At 36.6% G+C, this 20,459-nt stretch overlaps 1 protein-coding gene and 1 long non-coding RNA gene across 2 annotated transcripts; one reads left to right on the forward strand and one right to left on the reverse strand.

Annotated features, from left to right (window-relative positions):
- Nucleotides 1-187: 187 nt before the first annotated feature.
- Nucleotides 188-891, forward strand: LOC139695109 (uncharacterized). The gene is made up of 4 exons (XR_011702273.1): nt 188-334; nt 419-447; nt 591-678; nt 768-891. It is a non-coding gene; the product is annotated as an uncharacterized lncRNA (long non-coding RNA).
- Nucleotides 892-8,246: 7,355 nt separating this feature from the next.
- On the reverse strand, nt 8,247-20,368 carry UQCR-C1 (Ubiquinol-cytochrome c reductase core protein 1). Its single transcript, XM_071594131.1, has 8 exons — nt 20,239-20,368; nt 19,089-19,307; nt 18,657-18,899; nt 17,573-17,658; nt 15,110-15,294; nt 13,934-14,241; nt 11,868-12,071; nt 8,247-8,539 (listed from the first exon to the last, which is right to left on the reverse strand). Exons 1-8 carry the CDS (start codon nt 20,296-20,298, stop codon nt 8,399-8,401), a joined length of 1,446 nt encoding a protein of 481 aa, XP_071450232.1. The 5' UTR covers nt 20,299-20,368; the 3' UTR covers nt 8,247-8,398.
- Between the last annotated feature and the right edge of the window lie 91 nt (nt 20,369-20,459).

A 20,459-nucleotide genomic window follows, 5' to 3' on the forward strand; every position in this document is an offset into this window, starting at 1 on the left:
CTGTATTCCATTTAATGAATAACCTTCCAATCAATTTTGAAGAAGTCGATTAGCGTTTGTAAACAAAATCTTACTTGGGATCCGTGCCCAAAAGAAGCAGGTATAATTGTGGAACCTTTTCACAGTTAAGCAGGGGGGAATTGGGCATACATCTGCCAAAAAAATCTGGAGATGTTCCAAAATTAGAATCAGCTCGGCTGTGGCGCTTCAAGTTAGAGGCTGGTGTTCCTTGGGTTGGTACATTGTCAATAAATAACCAGTCCGAAGAGCATATCGACAGAGGAAGCATTGCACTTTGGACTGTTTGAATCTTTGAGAATGGCGAAAGGAAAAGGTTAGTGTGTTCAAGGTGATGCAACATACGGCTACTACCATTTTAAAGATTTTTTACATTGAGGTCTCTTTTAACATTTTTAAGGAGGCGGAGGAGGAGCAAAGGGTGAAGAGGTAAACAACCGCAATGTTTTTTAAAAACTTTAATGATGATTGATAGAGATATTATGAAACTTAAAATATTACGGTGAAATATAACAAATAAGCGCTTGGTACGCATTGGCCTCTAAAAGTTTATTTTTAAATTCCGACGACAGAAAAAGGCAGCAGCGGCTGGCGGTGGAGCTAAAGGGGGCGGCGGTGAAAAAGCCGGAGAGGGGGCGAAGAAGGGTGGTGGAAAGAAAGGTAATAAGTACCCTGAGAAATTGATATCGGGGAGGCGGGGTGTTTCTTTACCTAAAATCTTAGTAATGTGAAATGGGTTTACTTTTCAGGCGGGAAGAAGTGATTCATATGCGGGAAAGTGCGCGTCACATGGGGAAAATCTTTTTAAAAATTATTTTTACACCTTGCTGTTATATTGTTGTGTCTAACCACCTAATAAAACATTAAACCGTATTTCTTGCACGTCCTTTATTGAATACTTTTAGCACACTGTTTTGCAAAATGAACTCCTGATGTAGGCCATGTCCCTCTATGTTGCAGTTTGCGCAAATAAAAATGTTTATCCCAACTTCAGTATCTACTTTTAGTAAAATTTTCTGATGCAATATTTTAACTTTAGTCAGTTAACTCATCTATCTAAAGGAAATGTAGCCTCGTAAAAACATATTAAGGGGTCAAATCCTCTACAAATATTTGATACTGAAGAAATTGACCTAGTTAATTGGTACCATTCATTTTTCCAAAGCAAAATCAATTTTAAGTTGACCCGTTGTTTGTAATTGTGTCCATTGTTAATAGTCTGATGCAAAAGCCATTAGGCCAATTTTGGACTAATGCTAAATAAATAAATATTAAGTTTTCTTATAGTGGGTGGTGAGGGATTCCAAGAAACCTTGGGAGATGCCGCAACAGTAACTTTTAACAGAGTCATCCGCTAATATGCATTCAAGAGGGATGTTATTTAAGGTTCATTAATCCATTATTTCAGCCATTTTTAAGAAAAAGATTTGTAATTATACTTGATCACCAAAGAAAACTATGCCAAGGCTCACAACTAATCTCAATTCAGAATTATTTAATCATTTATCACTCTGTTTAAAGACTTCAACTTATTGTTCCATTTCACTTCATTATGCACATGGATGTCCCTAAAATAAAAATACAAGTCTCCCATGAGAGAGTACCTTTTTTAAATACAAACCCATAATGTTATTAGCACATAACCTGCTTTTTTCTATGACTTTTGATCTAATAATGAGTGTACTTCATAAATATTTGAGAGGGAGGAAGGGTTCAGATCTTAGGGTTTCTTACAAAAATGAGGAGGGGGGGTGAAAAATAAGAAAAAAAATGAAAGTTAATCCCAATCTTTGGCCTTGCAAAGGGGCGACTTGTCAAGTAGTGCCCACAATATAAAGATTTCTGCATGGGTTACTTTAAGGTCAAAGAAAACTGAATGCATTGTAGATTGAAGACCAGCATTTGTATTCCTGAAATACCAAACTGCTTAGACCATAGGGTCTGTGGGCAATATTCATAGATTAATCACTGGTACTTAAAGGATAAGTGGTACCCTTGATCATGAAGATGAGGATGAAGAAGAGGGGAAATGATTTAGACATGAAGAGTTTGGGTTCAGAAAGAGGAGAGGCATTTACCTGTTTCATTGATTTCAAGAAAGTATTTGATAGAGTGAATTGGGTAGAATGAATGAATATGCTGCCAAAAAGAGTAGATCGTGGGATAGGAGACTTAACTGCAACCTGAACATATCACAGACTGCTCAAGTGTGATTGGCAGATGGAGAGTCAGGATAAGCATTGAGCTAATTGAGATTGACCAAAGCTTTTCAGCACGCATTATAAGAAATGATAAATGATGCACCAGAAGAAGTAAAGATAGGAATGAAAATCAGTAGACAATTAATAGAATCATTTTGGTTAGCAGATGACCAAGCTTAACCAGACAGCCAAGGGATTGCAAACACTGCTCAGTGCATTGGAAAGTCAGTGTAATAGCTATGGGATGATAATCAATGTAAACAGAACAAAGGAAGAAAGACTTCCGAGAAAGAGGAAAGCTTCATTATACATTAATACAGGAATTCAGAAAAGAGAGCAGGTTGAACAGTTTACTTACCTCAGAAGAGCTTAGGAAAAAAATGTCCAAAGTAGTGGGGACATAAGGAAGAATTGCATCATGCAAAGAAGGTTTCATAAAGAGGAAGGTATCGATGATAGGGGATGTTGAGTAAAGGTGTAAAGAAAAGGCTCATTGTAGTTTTGATATGGAGAATGGATTTGTATGGCATGGTTGTTGAGGCAAGATATTAGGCTTGGATTGGGATGCTTTTCAAATTTGTGTGAACAGAAAAGGTAAAATGAAAGGAAAGGAAAACAAATGATTAAGCAATTGAGGGAGAACAGAAGAAAACTGAAACTGTGGCAGAAAAATGAAAGCGTTACACTTTGCTTTGGGATCTTGAAGACTGTGAAGGCTTCAGAGGAAAGTTATTTTGAGGGTGACCGTCAAAATCAAACAACTTTTCTGGTAGAATACTATTTTACAACACCACCTTACTCATGGCCTTATCACAGCATGACAGCAATTCTTGTCTGAGCTTGCTGTACAAATTCGTGTCGGTGAGAATATAGGGGTTAGAGGAGTGCAGGTGCTTCGCATTTTGTTTCAACCTCAGGAAAAATGCAACTGATACTTATTCAATGAATCTATGAGTCAGGCGCAGTGTTTTCATCAGTACAACCACTTCCAGTCCAGCCAAATCGTGACTGATGAGGAGCTAAGAAGTGGATGACCATTGACAATAAATGATGCCAAAGTCACCAGTGTAAATGATTAGTGCGTGCTAACTATAGGTTAACTGTTAGGGATATTGCAGATGAAATTGACATGTGTTGGATCATATTTCATCTTTTTGAAAAATTTTGGGCGTGCCGCACGTCACATCCAAATTTGTGCTGTGTGTGTTAATTGCTGAACAGAGGCCAAAACGTCTTGACATCAGCTTGGAACTGCTTGATTGTTCAAACAATGACAAACTCATTAAAAACAATCATCACAGGTGACAAAACCTGGGTTTATTGTTAAAATAGAGAAAACAAAGTCCTGTCTTTGAACAGTGGAAGGGGCCACCTTCCTCACTATCCAAAAAAGGACAGATGCCGCGATTGAACATGATGTAGATAATTTTCCATTGGGAACGGATGAACCATTACGAATATGCCCCTTAAGGACAAACAGTGAATGACCAGCACTATATATAGGTTATGAGAAGGCCATGGCATGCCATGTGGTAAGAATGACCACAAATGTGAAAAAAAAGTCTTGGTGCTGTCATCACAATGCACCAGCACACACTTCATTGATTGTTACATAGTTTTTGGTCAAAACCCACAATAGTGATCCCCCAGCCACCCAACTCACTGGATCTTGCTCCCGCAGACTATTTCTCATTTCCTGAATTGAAGTCCCGCTTGAGGGGATGCAGATTTGAAACTATTGAAGACATCCCACAAAATTGTACCGCCGACTAAAAGGCTATCCTAAAAGAAGCATCCAGGCCAGCACTCGAAAGCTTGAAAAAATGTTGGTAGGATTATATTGGCAGCCAAGGTCTGTACTGTGACGGTGATTAGCATGGAAAACAAAACAGTACAGACAATAAACTTGACATGATTAAAGAGTAACTAATAAAATTAAGTATTTATTCTTAGTCTCATCTTTTCTTGAAAGACATTGCATGCACTATCAAATGTGCAATTACACTATCACGAGTACACACGAAAATATATTGTAGTGTTTATTTACATACTAGTGGAAAAAAGTTGTATTTATATCTAAATGAAAGGGAATTTGGGCACATTTGATAAAACATCTTCATCAGATTTGGCCATAAATAATTTTTTACCTTGGACATTTAAATGTCAATTTCAAGCAGGCTAATTTGATTCTGTCAGGTTAATTGGACACTGAACCCACTTCTACAATGCCAGAGGGTAGCAACTATATCCAAGCCATGATTCATCTAAGAATGGCTTTCTTCATTTCTCATCAAAAATTAAGGCATCTTCACCAGAAATCAATAGTAAATGCAAAACTAAGCCCAGTCTGTAAATCCAAAAACTAAAGTTAAGTCTGCACCATGAGAGACTTGAAACTATCCCGGACCCAAAAAGGAGCTGCAGTTGACATCGCAATTCAAACTTTTTTAAAATACACTAGATATACAAAGGAATTGTTGCCCAACATGTTGGACTAACAACTAGTAGTATTAGCATGAATTTTTTTTTGCAATGACTAAAGAACAAAATTATATTGCTGCATAGGTTGTTCACTTTAGGTCAGAATTTCACAAGTGAAAACTGGGAAAAACGCCATGTTAAGCTCTGTAAATTATGAAGCATTTCTCTGCTCAACATTTCTAAGGTTTGCCACACCCTATTAATATGGTCCTGCAACTTACATTTAGTGTGAACATCAAATTCTGCATTAAAGAGGAAATACTTCAATACATTCGGAGGATGAAAATTGGTACCATGATGCAGTATTTCATATCCCTGCCTTTTCATAAAACCGTTTAGAGAAGTTGAAACTGCTGGACTGAAGTGTGGCTTTTGAAGGGGGTCAAGTATGAAATCTTTTCTTCTTTATTATTGAACTTTAAACATAAACCTAGTCAAGATAATTAACTAATATACCGCCTACCCATTAAAAAAATTTTACTAGTTCTTTTAACATTGGCCACAAAACTATTCATCAACGGTTAACCTCGGAAAATTTCGTAATCCAGTTTTTCATTAATTTACTTCCATCCCAAAAATGAATTACATGGGTATGAGTTTAGGCCATATCTCAGCCTAAATTTCCTGTTGCATATTTATTTTACTCTTAAGAGGTATATTTTTATTAATAAAACCTTCGCATAATTCAAAACTCAAAGAAAGCTCTTTAGCAAACAGCCAGACATTTTCAAGTGTCCCTCGAAAAAAAGGCATCCTCTTTTGCTTTAAATAAGGTAAATCCTGTGATAACATAAGATTGAAAAAGGATCAAAACAATAAAACATGGACTATACTACCTTGAACAAAAAGTTCCCGGAATAACCACCGTGTGGCGCTCCCATCGTTCCGATTTGAGTTCTGTTTTTTTTGTTAAATTGGTACATCTGTTGTTGATATTCCCTTTAAATCTTAGTGTCATAACTTGACATTTGCAAAAGTTACGTAGCCAAGAGTACATCTATCTCTGTGTGTGTTGGCGATTTTTTACAATTGCAGAAATGGATTTAAATTTGCAACAACGAACTTGTATTAAATTTTGCGTAAAAAACGGATTTAGTGGCGCACGGACGTTGGAAATGTTGGAAAAGTGTTTCGGCAACGATTCTCTAAAAAAAACGGTCGTTTACCAGTGGCACGAGCGGTTCAGAAGTGGTCGTGAGTCAATCGAAGATGATGAACGCAGTGGCAGACCATCGACATCGAAAGTCGGTGAAAAAATTGATAAAGTAAAAGAAATGTTGGTCAATAACCGCAAATTAACCATCAGAGAAATAGCGGAGGACTTGAACATTGCCTATGGATCCGCCCAAGACATTGTGGTTAATGATTTGGGTTTCCGTCGTGTAGCATGCCAAAAGACCTCAATTTCATGCAAAAAAGAGACCGTGTTGACGTCGCAAAAGACATGATTTGCGAGGCTGAATCCGATCCCACATTCATCAAAAGGATCATTACTGGAGACGAGACGTGGGTTTATGAGTACGACACGCAATCCAGACATCAGGCAAGTGAATGGCGTTCACCAAATGAGCCGAGACCAAAAAAACCACGTCGTTTTCAGTCAAAAAAGAAGGCAATGCTGACGGTTTTCATGGATTACAACGGTGTAGTGCATCATGAATTTTTGCCAGAAGGCCAGACAGTAAACAAAGAGTATTATTTGGGCGTTATGAGACGTTTGCGTGAAGCAATTCGCCGAAAGAGACCAGAAATGTGGGCAGAAAACTCGTGGATTTTGCACCATGATAACGCACCGTCGCACAGTGCTATCATTATTCGTAATTTTTTGACGAAAAATGCAACAAATACCATCCAACAGCCACCGAATTCACCTGATTTGGCTCCCTGTGACTTCTTTCTGTTCAATCGAGTTAAAAAACCATTACGGGGAACGCGTTTTAGCAGCCGAGAGGAAGTAATGGAAAAATCGCAGGAAGCACTGATGGACATACCGAAAACCGACCGTAACTTTTGCAAATGTCAAGTTATGACACTAAGATTTAAAGGGAATATCAACAACAGATGTACCAATTTAACAAAAAAAACAGAACTCAAATCGGAACGATGGGAGCGCCACACGGTGGTTATTCCGGGAACTTTTCGATCAAGGTAGTAGATAAACCACTGGAAAATAGCATTTGGAAAGGGTAAGGAAAAGTATGAAAATTCAACCCCTTATTCCATGTGCCACAACACAGCTGAGAAACCATGTACCTCCAAGTTTAACATTAGTGGATAGTTACATCATGATTGATAAAAGGGATTCTACAAGAATAAGGCAAGTAAAATAACTAACCAATATAGTGACTAAAGTTAAATTAATTGAGTCTATGCATCAATAATATTGATTTAATTGTAATTGTGTGACAGTAAAGATATCAATCTGGTTGAGCATCATCTCAGAAAATTGCCACCTGAACCTGGAACATTGCATAGTTTCAGGACCTAATGAAGTAAGGTCAGCAATCATTCTTCCATGAGGAAATGAAAATGATTATGATAACTTTGATAGTGGAGAAACAGGAATGGTACACCAATCCCTCTTGTTCAATTATAGTACTTTTAAAGGTATAGAACCTACATTCACATGTATGATGTCTAGCATACAATTTGTTGATTTGGCATCAACTGTTGATTGAGTGCCAATCAAAAGAAGACTTATGAAAGCAAAATATATCTAAAATTAGAATAGCTAACCACTGAGCAGTACACTACCTAAGTGAGCACATCATTTTGCTACTAATTTGAAGCTCCTGGGTTTAGAGAGGGGCTCAATTTTGGACTAAGCTGGCCAAAATTCATAAGGCCTGACTATATGAATTGTAGACAGGGTACTACCAAATTATCAGGAAATTCCATGAGTTTTCTGGAAAATATTTTATTTACACAGGCACACTACACCCCAAAAAGAATTCATGTAAATATGTGCATTCCGGTAAATGGGGGTCATATGCTACTAACTGCATGAGTCAGATTGCAAGAAATGGTTGCAACACAGGTGCTTAACACAATATCCTACTGTGTAGAAGGGTACAAGAGTAATGGCAGAATATCATATGCTTATCCCAATCAGAAATTCCTTTTCTTTAAGTATTATAATGACCCTCTCTCAGAAGACCATTTTTCAGTAAATTAAACCAATTTATTAACACAGTAACAATTTTAAACAAAAATAATACACCACAACATGAATGCCAATGGTGGAAAGGGCAGTATCATTTCAGCAACATTAAAATTTAGGTATTTTCATTAAAAACAAGAGTATTTTAGGTCCTATTATCAGAAAAAGCATGAACCTAAGCCTCGATAGAGAGCCTAGTCATGGGCTGAAAAAAAGGACATCTAGGCACAAATTAGTTACCTCTCCTGAAGAGATCTCAAAAGGACAGATCCTCATAATGTAAAATGTATTACTACTTCTACCCAAGAGAAAAACTTTTCAGGCAGATATGAGAAACTATGAGAAAGAAAGAGGATAAGGCTACAATGGAAGAAATTCAACAAAACTTTACAGAAAATTTTATTTATTTTTAAACATTGCTTGCCTCCACAAGCCGCACAAACTTACCAACAAATTTACACTAATTTAAATAGTTATTTACAAAAGAGTGCTGTGATACCCATACTCTTTGGCACAGATATAAATGCAGAGAGAGTAGCTACAACCGCAGCCAGTACATAGATGAACGTATCCTATTGTAATCTGGAAGATTCTCAACGGGTCCAACAGCAGCAACTGCTGGACAGCGATCATAAAGGTACTTCATTGCGACATCACGAACCATCTCTGCTGTAACAGACTGAAAAAAACCACACAACAGCATGTTACATAACAAACATGAACTTCTACGAACACTAAAACATTTCTTTTAGCAAGGAAGCTCAGCATTTTTACTATCAACATTGCACATTCAGGCGCAAATTACCATTGGACATCATGGCTTCCTTGGGCAAACCAAGGGGATAAAAGCGATCACATTACTAATATTTTCCATTAACTAAACAATAACATACTCAAAAACCAAGAAAACAATCGAATATTAGTGAATGTTCAATGCCCAATTAGTGTATTTCTAATCAACTATCTCTATTTATCTGTAGGATGAAATACACAAGAAATACATACTAAGGAGGTTGAGGCCATGAGAGCATTAGTGTTATTTTCGTAAAGAGCCAATACATTTTTGTAATATTCCCAGATTTCCAAAGAGTATTTCCATTATACAGAAAAATCAACTAAGTTGCTTCATTAAAAAAGGACTCTGCAGTCTGGAAGTGAATGAATACTCTGTCCAAGCCTTAACTACACTAATGATCATTTATACAAAAATTAGCACTCTTTTCCCCAAAATGTGAGAAATGAATGGCGACGGAAACTGTACAAGCTATCTAAATTCTCTCATTTCTTGTTTTTCTCCAAATTTCCTGGAGTATCCTCATTTTTTGCAATATAGCCCCTTTTTCCTTACAGGCATTATTAAACTATGTTCAGCCTAAAGGCAACAGTGAAAAAGTTTCACTGAAGCATTAGTACAGAAGTATGTATATGTATACTATGCATATAAACATAGGTATGAGACATGTACATGTAAAAAGAAATCTACAAAATATGAAAATATGTCTACTGGGTGGCTTTGTATAAAATCATCCATGTGCCACATCCCCGAAACAATAGCTGGTAACAAACCTACATCAACTTAAATATATGCAAGATCTTGGGAGCAAAAAAAATGCTATGGCATGATAAACTACAGCAGTGTTAACATGTATTTTGGCAAAGAGTAAACCTAATATTATTATAACAAGCCACAAACTTCAATCAAAGAAATATTGATTAATTGAAGTGACAAACCAATTGTAATGACAGGTTACACAAAAATCATTTATACGGAATTTTGGAAGGGGAGTAGGCCTTTTTCATGGAATAACCTTGTTTAGGAAATTTTGATGGATATATTTCAGATTTCTAAAATTATCAGTTGTGTTCTCACCATGAGACATATAACCCTATGTTATTAATGTACTTATATGAATAATTGAATGATTCATACTGGCCAAAAAGGAGATCACAGAAAAATGTAATATGGGTAAGAGGACTTAATTACTTAACAGATTAAATAACAAGTGAAAATAAAAAATTATAGGTTCGACTTAAAGTAAAAGGCAAATGATTTTTTTAAGGAATTCTCAATTTTGGGAGTGTGTCTTAAGTTCAAGACAGGTCATTGAAGGCCTGTTGTTTTATCAAGAGAACTACGCCAGCAACCCTCCAAGGACAGGAGTCAGGGGAAAAATAGGTAGCATGAGTTACTTCTTCATCCAAATGTTTGGCAACAGGGTAAGCACAAAGATAGATGGTTTTCAAAATTAATGTTATTCGAGGAAAGGTCCTGGAATATTATGCAAAGAAGCAGTACCCTAAGCTGAGAAATTTATAAGCCAATTAGGAGAAGGAATCTCCCCATGGGAAATATCCCACGCCCCTCAGGATAATTTGGATGTCCGTGAGATTTCCACATTGCCAAGTGAGGGAATTTGATTGCATGAGTAGGCATCATTATGGCTTGCAAAATGTAAAATGCATGGCCCAAATAGCCCAGGAAAATTATATTTTATTTGGATGAGATGTGGGACAACCAAAGCATTGCTCCGAACACGATTTGGCAGGATGAGAGCAAATACCAAGGACGAAGTTACAACTTTAAAGGGTCAGAAGGTCATACTGCATCATGGCTTAATCCATGCTTACTCCACAGGGCTTAATTTATGGAGGATTGCTGTTGTCAAATTTTCCAAGCAAAATCTAAATCTATCACCAATTACCTACATAAATAGGAATGTTTTTTGATGCATCACACAACAGAAACACAAAATAGGGAGAGTATTAGTGATTGGCAAAACTAACTATTACTTGATAATCATCCAAAAGATGGCGACGATTGACTCGGGGAAACTATGTATTCTTGGTTGACTCATTGCTAGTGACATACCCCATGATGCAAGCCAAACTTCAAGTTACACTGCATAGTCAATGCATTAAGCAGGAAACTAACACCTATGAGTAAGACAATGCTGCACAGGATATTCAGTAGTTTGTCTCCCACTATATCGCTGCCATTATAATCCCATAAAATTGACATTATTACAAAGGGAAAGTTGAAGTAGCCAAAAGAAACATGCTTCGGTTTTTGACGAAATAAAAAACTTAAGAATAGGGTTGCTATGAGAGAAGGTGTTTGAAAGGGATAAATATATGTCACACACTGAAAAACTACAAGATTATGAATTTCACAAGTGTACATATGATTCCATAATGGACAAGACAAGAGCAGTGGTTCAACCTCCTGTGTTAAGTCAGAAGCAATGATATCTCTTGCAGTAATTGCTTCGTATACAATGTATATGAAGTATACTACACATATTTCATTATTTCAGGGTTCCCACTGATAAGAAGGTAAATCCTAAATATAAAATATATCCTCATCCTGAAAATAAATTATAAAGCAATTAATTGTTTCAACTTTGCCAGTACTGTTGAAATAGTGTAGATCAAGAATGATGGGGAATATAATATTTCATTTGTGAAGATAACCAGTGTTTATAATGACTGCTCACCACCCAATTACTATTTATTTGTAAAACTGTGGGGACAATGCTTTTTGGATGCTAGGAATTCCATCTGAGCTAGAAAGGGGGTGGAAGGGGAAACACCTTTCATTAAACACTCACTCAGTGATGTCCACCCACCAGGAGTTGAGAAAAAGGGTATGGCTACTAAGCATATAATGTAATTTCAGATGGGGTTTAATTTGTTTAAAGTTAACAACAATGCTATTCAAATAGTAAGAAAATAATAAAATTATGACATGACAAATAATTAATCGAAATAACACCAGTGACTGTGTATCACAAAGAAATAAAGTGGTGGCATGCATGACTTAAAATTTACTTCATCAGGGTTATCAGATTTATGCCTATTAAGAACACAAAAGTTGATTTTCATCATAAAAAACTGCATAATGACTGCAGCAAATAATTTGAGGTCTCCCACTACTGTGGGCCTATGAACCATCACAACAATTAACTAAATAACTATTACTTTTTATAATAACATGCTCATTTAAATACCTCAATTCGTCTCTCCATTTCATGTAAGGGTATTCTCCTTCCATAACACAACATCTGGCGGCCAATATCTTCACAAACAGGGGTTGTGCCATCAAGCTGCAGGAGCAGATTGGTCTTCAGAAGGTTCTTTGCTCTGTCAATTTCACTCTCAGTAACTGTGGTGCACAGCCTCATCCACTCACTTTGGATATTAAACATCATATCCTACAACAAGAGCAAGAAAGAAATTCACTCAGAGCCCTTAATCAGACGATTGTAAGGACTCAGAATCCTTACAATCTTTAAAATAGTTGATAACATATATCAAGAGTACTGGATTCACCCATTAAAATATCACTGTTGTGATCTCCATTAGCTAAGTATAAATCAATTGAACACTGATTCATACTTAAGGATTTGAAGTAAATTTTCACAGATTGAAAATCAAGCTTCTGACAATTCTTCAAATAACAAAAACATAGACGAGTATTGCTAGAAAGTTAAATATTTACATTTCATCTTAGCTCAAAAGAAGTGAGCTGCCCACAAGCAATAACAAGCAATCTGATATTTTCCAAGAAATATTAAGGACTCAGTGCTTTTTAATTTACATTTAATGCTTACTCTTTAATTTGATTATAATACATTGACATATTTCATTTGGAATATCATAAAATACTTTTGAAATTCCCTTCCGCATGATCTCAGTTTTGCACAAACATTTTAATTAGATTAAATGCCACGTGGAAAATTTTGCTCAAGCTAAACCCTGACAATTCACTTAAAAACTTCAAAAATAATCATTTTCCAAAAGTAATGGCAATTTTTGGGGGTTGCTTCAGCTCATATGGGGCCCCATTTCTCCTTCACAAATTCAACTTGAAGGCTGGTGTTTTTACAGGAGATTAGAACTCAACCCAAACCAAGCTTTAAGGCATGTGAAATGCAAACATTCAGCATATGAGGGACCAGTTTCCTTCTGCAAACATTATGCTCCACTAAGTACACATAACCAGAAAATTGCACTGCTGGGAATTGTCCAAAGGCATCACTCAAGATTTATACCTGCAATCTTATCTCCCCAGTGATAAAACCCTTACACTCAATAGACTACCTATGATTCTATAAATAACTTGATTTCAATTACATATCACCAGAACCTACAGCTTGCATGGTCAAAATAACAATATATGGCTCACTGATGATGTCATATACAGCAGTATACAACAATATTTATTATTAGTTTTTGCCACAATCATTCCCCACATCACTTTTTCTCTATTTCCCTATGCCAGTGGGACATTAAAATAAGAAAGAGAGGACCTTATTTTGGCCTCGCAAGGAATGGGCACCCTTTCATTCATTAGAACTTTTAATGATAAAAAGAGGATAATGACCAAAATGTCTATTGACTTAGCTAAGTTGCTATACATTTCAGGAACAACTAGCCACAATGGCTAGTATCCTACTAAGAACGAGGTTAGGTGCATAAAGGTAAAATAGAGACAGCATCTGTGAAAGATGTTATTCTAGCTCTCCAAACAGGCTTAAGGAGTTCCTGTGCACCTGTGACTCAAGTCAGTATGGTTTGACAAACCAAATGTCTAATTCAATAAAATGGTCAAGCTGAGGGATTTTATAGGGTACAAGACAAGTCAGCGAGGCAAGCAGATCACGCCAGAACCAGGACACAAGATGATTTTCAATAAGACTAAAGTCAACACAAATATTGCACTATTTATCCTAGCAAGATTTGAAATGGTTATATATCATCTAATTTATAGTGGATAAATGGCCATTGCCTCAACTCTAAGTGGAGCATCCACCTAACCACCAAGGAGTAACACTGGTCTAACTTATGTTTTACATTTTTTTTAAATGGTCAAGAATGATCAATGGCCATCTGAATGAGTGATACAGAAGGCTGGCTTTTAAATCAAACCCTCCAATCTGTTCCAAACTATGTTTACAGAAGGACAAATGTTGAACCTTAAAAAGTACTCTACGTGCGTTTAGATATCCCAAAAATTGCATGGGGGGTAACCTAAAAAATTGTGGAAATTACAATGGCTGGACCATATACATACCTCACACTTCATTGGGTCACAGACGAAGTACAAGCCCCAGAGACCAGTGTCCTTGTAGCAAGTGTTGAATGACTGGAAGGAATGTGCAAGATGATCTTGGGCAGCAGCTGAGGCCAACCGTGAAGCATGTGAGTGGGATGAAGTGTCACCAGTACCAGTGCCTCCACCCTGTGACCTGTCCCATGCACCAACCACGGCATTGGCCACCATTAGTGGGACATTATCTGCATCTGCCCACCCACACCCTTCAACAGCAATTGCAACGTGTGCCAAAGGCATAGAATCATCCCTTACTCGGATCTCGGAACCTGAGAAAGGGATAAATAAATGTAAAAACTAGCATTATGGAAAGGAACATTAAAAGCAGACAGACCTCACACTCACAGATACCAAAAATATGGAATAATGATGCTATCTTTACTCCTTTTTCAAAATTATATTTTCTTTCTGAAAACATTTCTAATATGTGGAGAATTCTTTTAGGTTGACGGCAAAGAAGTAAGGTAGAATTTTCCAATGAGATATCTGCATAAATGAATATTCCACGATTTACTCAACTGGTACCCAGTTGTTATTCAAAAATGTGTTGACATAAAATACATTTAAATAAATAAACTTATTTAAATAGATAACACACTTATTTACGGAACATAAGGCGTCCAACTTTAAAGATCCAGACATGAAATCATTAGGATTACAGTTTCAGTTCTTGCCATTCCCCGATATACATTGACCAAATGAAAAAGGGAATCACAATGTTATCTTGCGCAATTACTAATTCCCACATTATAATCCCGATTCAAATATAAATTGATGACTATATACCACAATTTATTCAAAATTATTATAAGAAATCGAGTAATTACATACTATTCCAGACTGAGCAGTAACTCATTTTATATTTCTTGAAATAGGACTCCATAAAATTTTCTGACTTTTCCCACATATCCCTTCTACCAGTCACTTTGCCTTGGCATTCAGCCAGGCAACTGCTTCCATTCAAGAACCTAAGTTTCCAAAGCCATGCAGCCTTCATAAAAGTCCACAAAAGCAAGACAATATACCATATCCCTGGCAAGAAAACCTAGAAGACTTTACTAACATATTAAGCCACCTGCCTCAAAACAATTTGATGTTAACATCCTTTAAATGAGAGAAGAAATTGACAGGACTAACCTGTAAACCTGCACGGTGTGATTATAGGAATCTCTCCCTGGTATTCAACTGACAGACTTGAAAACAGGCTTTCTGCATGTTTTACCAGCTCATTGTGTTTAACGCCGCCAGCTCCAGCTAGGACAATTCGTGGTGGCTTGTAGTGGTTGTTAATGTACGCTAATAGATCATCACGAGTTATTGACCTAAAAAAACATAGTTTGACTATCAAACGAGAAAACCTTATTCGAGTGAAACCAGAGAAATATTCACACAAAAACATTTTATAATTAATATACAATCTATATAAACTAAATATTCCAGAAAAAATATATGGTCCCTTCATGATTTCTTAGGGCAAACTGCCTATAGTTCCCAATGCTCCAGATTGTCCAGTCCACTCCTTCAGTGGACTGGAAAATCTGCAAGCCTTCAAAACAGATTATCACAGCTATGAAGGCTGATTGAACTTTAATGGGCAATATGGAGTGAAAACCAATTTTGCTGTTTTGATACACAGAAGGGTCCTTCTTCATGAAAATTACCCTCCTGCAAGTCTATATTTAGCAGCAGACTCCAGGTGGGAACTTTCAACAGTCCATTTCTAATTAGTTTGTTAATAGGGTAGTTCAAATTTGAGGTTCTGGCTATTGTGGAAGGATGATATTACGAGGGTAGTCTGAAAAGATCTCAGCCACACCCATGAATGGCATCACTATTCCAGAGTAAATGCCATATGAAATTGCAAGCCATTTCATCCAGCAGTTTGCTATAAGCAGTTATTTGAATCAGTGGTGTTGAATGTGTTGTAAGAAAGGGAAAAAAATTTAGTATCGCGTAGAGATAAAGTTCTACGCATATACAAGGTTTAATGCTGTCTGAAATTCATTTGAGGATTGTAAATGCACATAGGGACTCTTCTCCTTCAATTTCCACCATCAAGAATGGGTGGCTGAGTTTAAATGTTGCTATGAAAGCTTTAAGATAATCTTCAAGACGGATGTCCGAAAATTGCAACCACACTGGAAATAATTGAAAAAAGCACACTATGATTTTGGAAAAATTGGCATACAAAGAGGTATGAAATTGCTAATAGTGTAGGGATATCAAAAGAATGCAGGTTACATTTTGCACCAGGAATCACATATGAAAAAGCTTTGAGCAAGACTGGCGCTGTGCACACTGTGGATTACAAATGCATTCTGAGGGCACTTTTCCAAACAGTGCTCGGTACACACGAAGAAAAAGAAGTGATTTTCTGTGTTGATATGCAACAATGGATAGAGACTAGTTCTTCAGCTCTGAAGAATGTACAGATGGTGACATTGTCAGGATAGGTAATGGCATTGGTTTTTTGAGAAAAAGCTAAGACAGTAACTAGGGAGTACTATTCCAACTTTCTAATGAAATTGGATGATTATGAAATTGCAAACATATGAGAAAGCAGACCAAGCTTGCAGAAGAGAGGAACTTTTCCATCAGGATAATGCCCACTTAAGTCTCTTGGAGAAGGGAAATTTGTGAGATTTGCACTATTAGGTGCTGGAACATCCACCATATTCCCCAGATTTGGCTCCCTTGGACTTCCAACTCTTCTGAAAACTGCTCACTGGTCTACATTTTTCTTTCAATCAAGAAGGAATAGCAGCTCTAGATGAGTACTTCTGGAAGAACACTACAGGGATGGCATAACAGCACTGGAACATGACTAGATGAAATGTACTACTATCTTTAGCATTTATGTTGAAAAATAAAACATTTTTAAAATTATAAATTGCCCTTTTCATCATCAGGCGGAGAAATTTTCAGATCCTCATACATATGCCAATGAAATTTTGTTGATGCTACTTAAGCTAATCAATTTCACATTACACAAATAAAGATGTATAGGAGAATTTGATTTCCTTAAATAAAAATTATAACTTTACAATAAACACTGATGATGAACCTACTGATGCAATTACTCAACCACAGAATTTATTTTCAAATGCTCATGATGCACAATATAGAAAGGCCAGTCTAATAATAATATATTTCTTTACTTCTTGTATTCTTCTGACAGACTTGAAAATAGGCAGAAAGGGCTTTTAAATCATTAATCAGTAAGTTAGTAATTAGTAAAGGTTGAAAAGTGGCAATTTACAATGGAAATGCAAATGTCCGCATCTCTTTCCTCAAACTTTCTTTTTAATGCTGAAAGAGCATGACACTACATGACATTTAACAATGTCCACGTTTTGGTAGTCACCTACAACCATTTTCTACTGTTCAATTTTTCTTGTTAAAACTAAAATCCCCATGGATAAATTTTGGCCTTAGATTCCAGAGGCACAAAACAATGTCACCAAATAGTTGTTTAGAGAGTCAATTTTGGTTTAAGGTTTTAACAAAGGCTAATTGAATAATATAAGTAAAAAACTTTATGATGTATGGGGTATATTAACCAAACAAGTCCAAATCCTCCCTAAATTGAATAATACTCACTTGATATTTTGGGTAGGACCAAGAATTGTTCGTCCAAGAGGTGTCCCCTGGTAGGCAGTGGCATGCAAATGGTCAAACACTACCTCCTGTAAAGACCATATTATGAGAGTAAAAATATTAACCATTCCTGAAGCAGGTTAAGACCGCAGTATTAAGAGCAAAATGATTATCAGAATGTCTATATATAATGCTACTGGGGGTAGTCTATGGATACAAGAAAGTGTAGTATTTGCGATTTATGCTGGAATATCAACTAAAAAAATTTAACATTAAAAATTTGCAAGCAATAGTGTGCCCCTCACCATGCCTTATAACTTTGTTCTAACCAATCCTAACCTCTGTTCCTCACATAACATATATATACCTTCACTTCATGCCTTCACTCTCACCTCGGAATTAAACACCCATATTCTGGACGTTTTATGAAAGTTTAAAATTTTCAGGGGTGGGAAGAGAGTGAAGCAACACAAATGAAACTCTATTCTCTAATACTGGGTATGGAAAGGATAAAATATGTAAAAAAGTGGAAAGGAAAAAAATGGTAGTAGTACTCAGCATGGTAGGGAGGAGAGATATGCAAGGAGAAATCCAAAGTGGGAGACGTGGATGCACGGCATTATAATCAGCAGTGAAATGCTGAAGACTGATCGTGAAGAGGATGTTCAGCAAAAGGTTGGGGGAAGGAAAAAAAATGAAAATTTTGGATGGATTGAAGGGAACTGTAAAATATGCCAAGTTGGACGAGGGTACGCTGCAGTGTGGGGTGTCAGACTGTCTTGTTACATAATACAAAATGTAGCCAGTATGTATCCATCAAAAACCAACAATAAACTTGATATGATCAGAACTTCCAGTGGTATGTACATGATATTGACTAATATCTCATATTAGTTGTCCGTCATTGGTCAATAATATCCTAAAAACCCTCCTCATGAGGAACTTGAAGACAAACACTTCTTTAGACCTTGGAAGCAAGTGCAATGCATTCATTTTATAATTTTTTTTAAATATATCAAATTTAATGTAATACTCTCTTGGAAATAATCAATGGCACATGAGACAAAAACAATAAATACCAACCTACCTGCAAATTTGTCTCAACCTCCTGCATCTCTCGCAAGATAACGCCACGCTCTCGCTCAATTTCGGCAGCACCAAGCTTAGAGTTTTGAATTATGTCGGCTAAGATTTCCAATGCTTTGCCAACGTCAGATGAAAGGCACTTGGCATAAAAAACGGTCTGCTCCCGAGATGTGTATGCATTAAGGTGAGCACCCATATTCTCTACTTCAAGTTCCAAATCTGTTTGCGAGCGCTTGGATGTGCCCTGTTTGGGAAAATTGGGGAATTAGCTCCGAACTGGACTTTAATAGTACTTGTAACCGAATTGAATTGAGGTTTCTCAGGAAAAAATACTCGACACAAAAAATATTCAGGCGCAAATTACATCATCATTGAACCTTACACTATGATACCTTCAAAAACTCTACCTCGGGCAATTTAGTCTTTTAAATACCTTAAAAGCCATATGCTCCAAAAAATGAGCAACCCCATTATTCTTTTCGTTCTCATAACGTGAGCCAGCATCAATCCACAGCCCAACGGTGGCAGTTGGTGCGCCACTATCTTCTGAAGCAACTTTCATTCCATGGGATAATGTTGTTAATCTGGTTGGAGGCATGTTTACCAACGTTTCTTGAAGTGCCACAGCTGGTGCGCTTGACAGCCATCTCGACTGAAAAGGAAATGCTTGTTCAGATACTGTCGTTTATCATAGGTTTCTAGTAAATAAGTACCTCAGTCAGTACTGCTACTCTTTAGTAATCAGGGGAACAATCCGTCCAGATTTCGATAGCAAAAACTGAAGACTTGGGACGCATGTCTTAATGCTTAGGGTTCAACATAATCAGATTCTAGCAACGCGGAACCTGCCCGTTAGTATTAGTTGAACACTCATTTGCTATGGAGGAGTTATGATCAGCGGAATAAATCTGAAAATTGTAAATAACTAATAACAAATCTTTTTAGAGCCTGTTAACCAGGCAGCACTTAAATCGTGGGAATTGTAACATTTCCATTTTAATGCACAAATTTCACCGGAGTAATTACAAACAAACTACACTTTAAACGTTTAACTAGGTACTGAAATTGCAAAAGGAACCGTGATACCTCGTTCACTAAAACCCTACTGGTACCAATTCGATTTGTGTGCCTCTATTCATCGAATAATGCTGACCAGAAACTTTCATATATGTAATTAAAATCAATAACTTTACCAAAGATTTCGCATTCAAATGGAAGACAAAAAGTTTGTATATTATAATTAAAAACTACCAAATTGTTAGACTCATTCCCTTCTATGATAATATCGAATTAAAAACGGGTTATCTACACCAATTGATTTCGAAATGAAATACATACCGGCAAACTAAGAGGAGCTTCAGGAAAAAACAAATATTAAAGTATACAGGGCGTGAAGCTCCTCAAATTCTCCATGCAACCACAAAATTTATCACCATGCTTTACAAATCAGCAGAGGAGGAACAGAAGGATGGAAATATTGAGAAGTCAATAAGTACATTTTCAGTTACGAGTTCCTGAGATCACTATATATGATTTTTCTAAACTTAGAGAATGCATAATTATTCATTATCGAATATATTTACCTGAGCAGAACTAGAATACCTTTGGAGAGTTGAGGCCGCTCTTAAAATCCGCGTAGCCATCTTGCCCAGAAGACTGAATGCAACGGACGCATCGATAGCAACGATAGCAACCGCAACAAGGACAGAAGCGATTTTGATATAATTTAGTGAAGAACAGACAATTTGTCTTTAATGTTATAGCTTAATCACACGCAAACCAAATTAATTATTAATAATATCAA

Source organism: Hetaerina americana, unplaced genomic scaffold, assembly GCF_022747635.1.
Source record: "Hetaerina americana unplaced genomic scaffold, ioHetAmer1.1.p SCAF_6, whole genome shotgun sequence".
NCBI classification, from domain to species: Eukaryota; Metazoa; Arthropoda; class Insecta; order Odonata; family Calopterygidae; genus Hetaerina; species Hetaerina americana.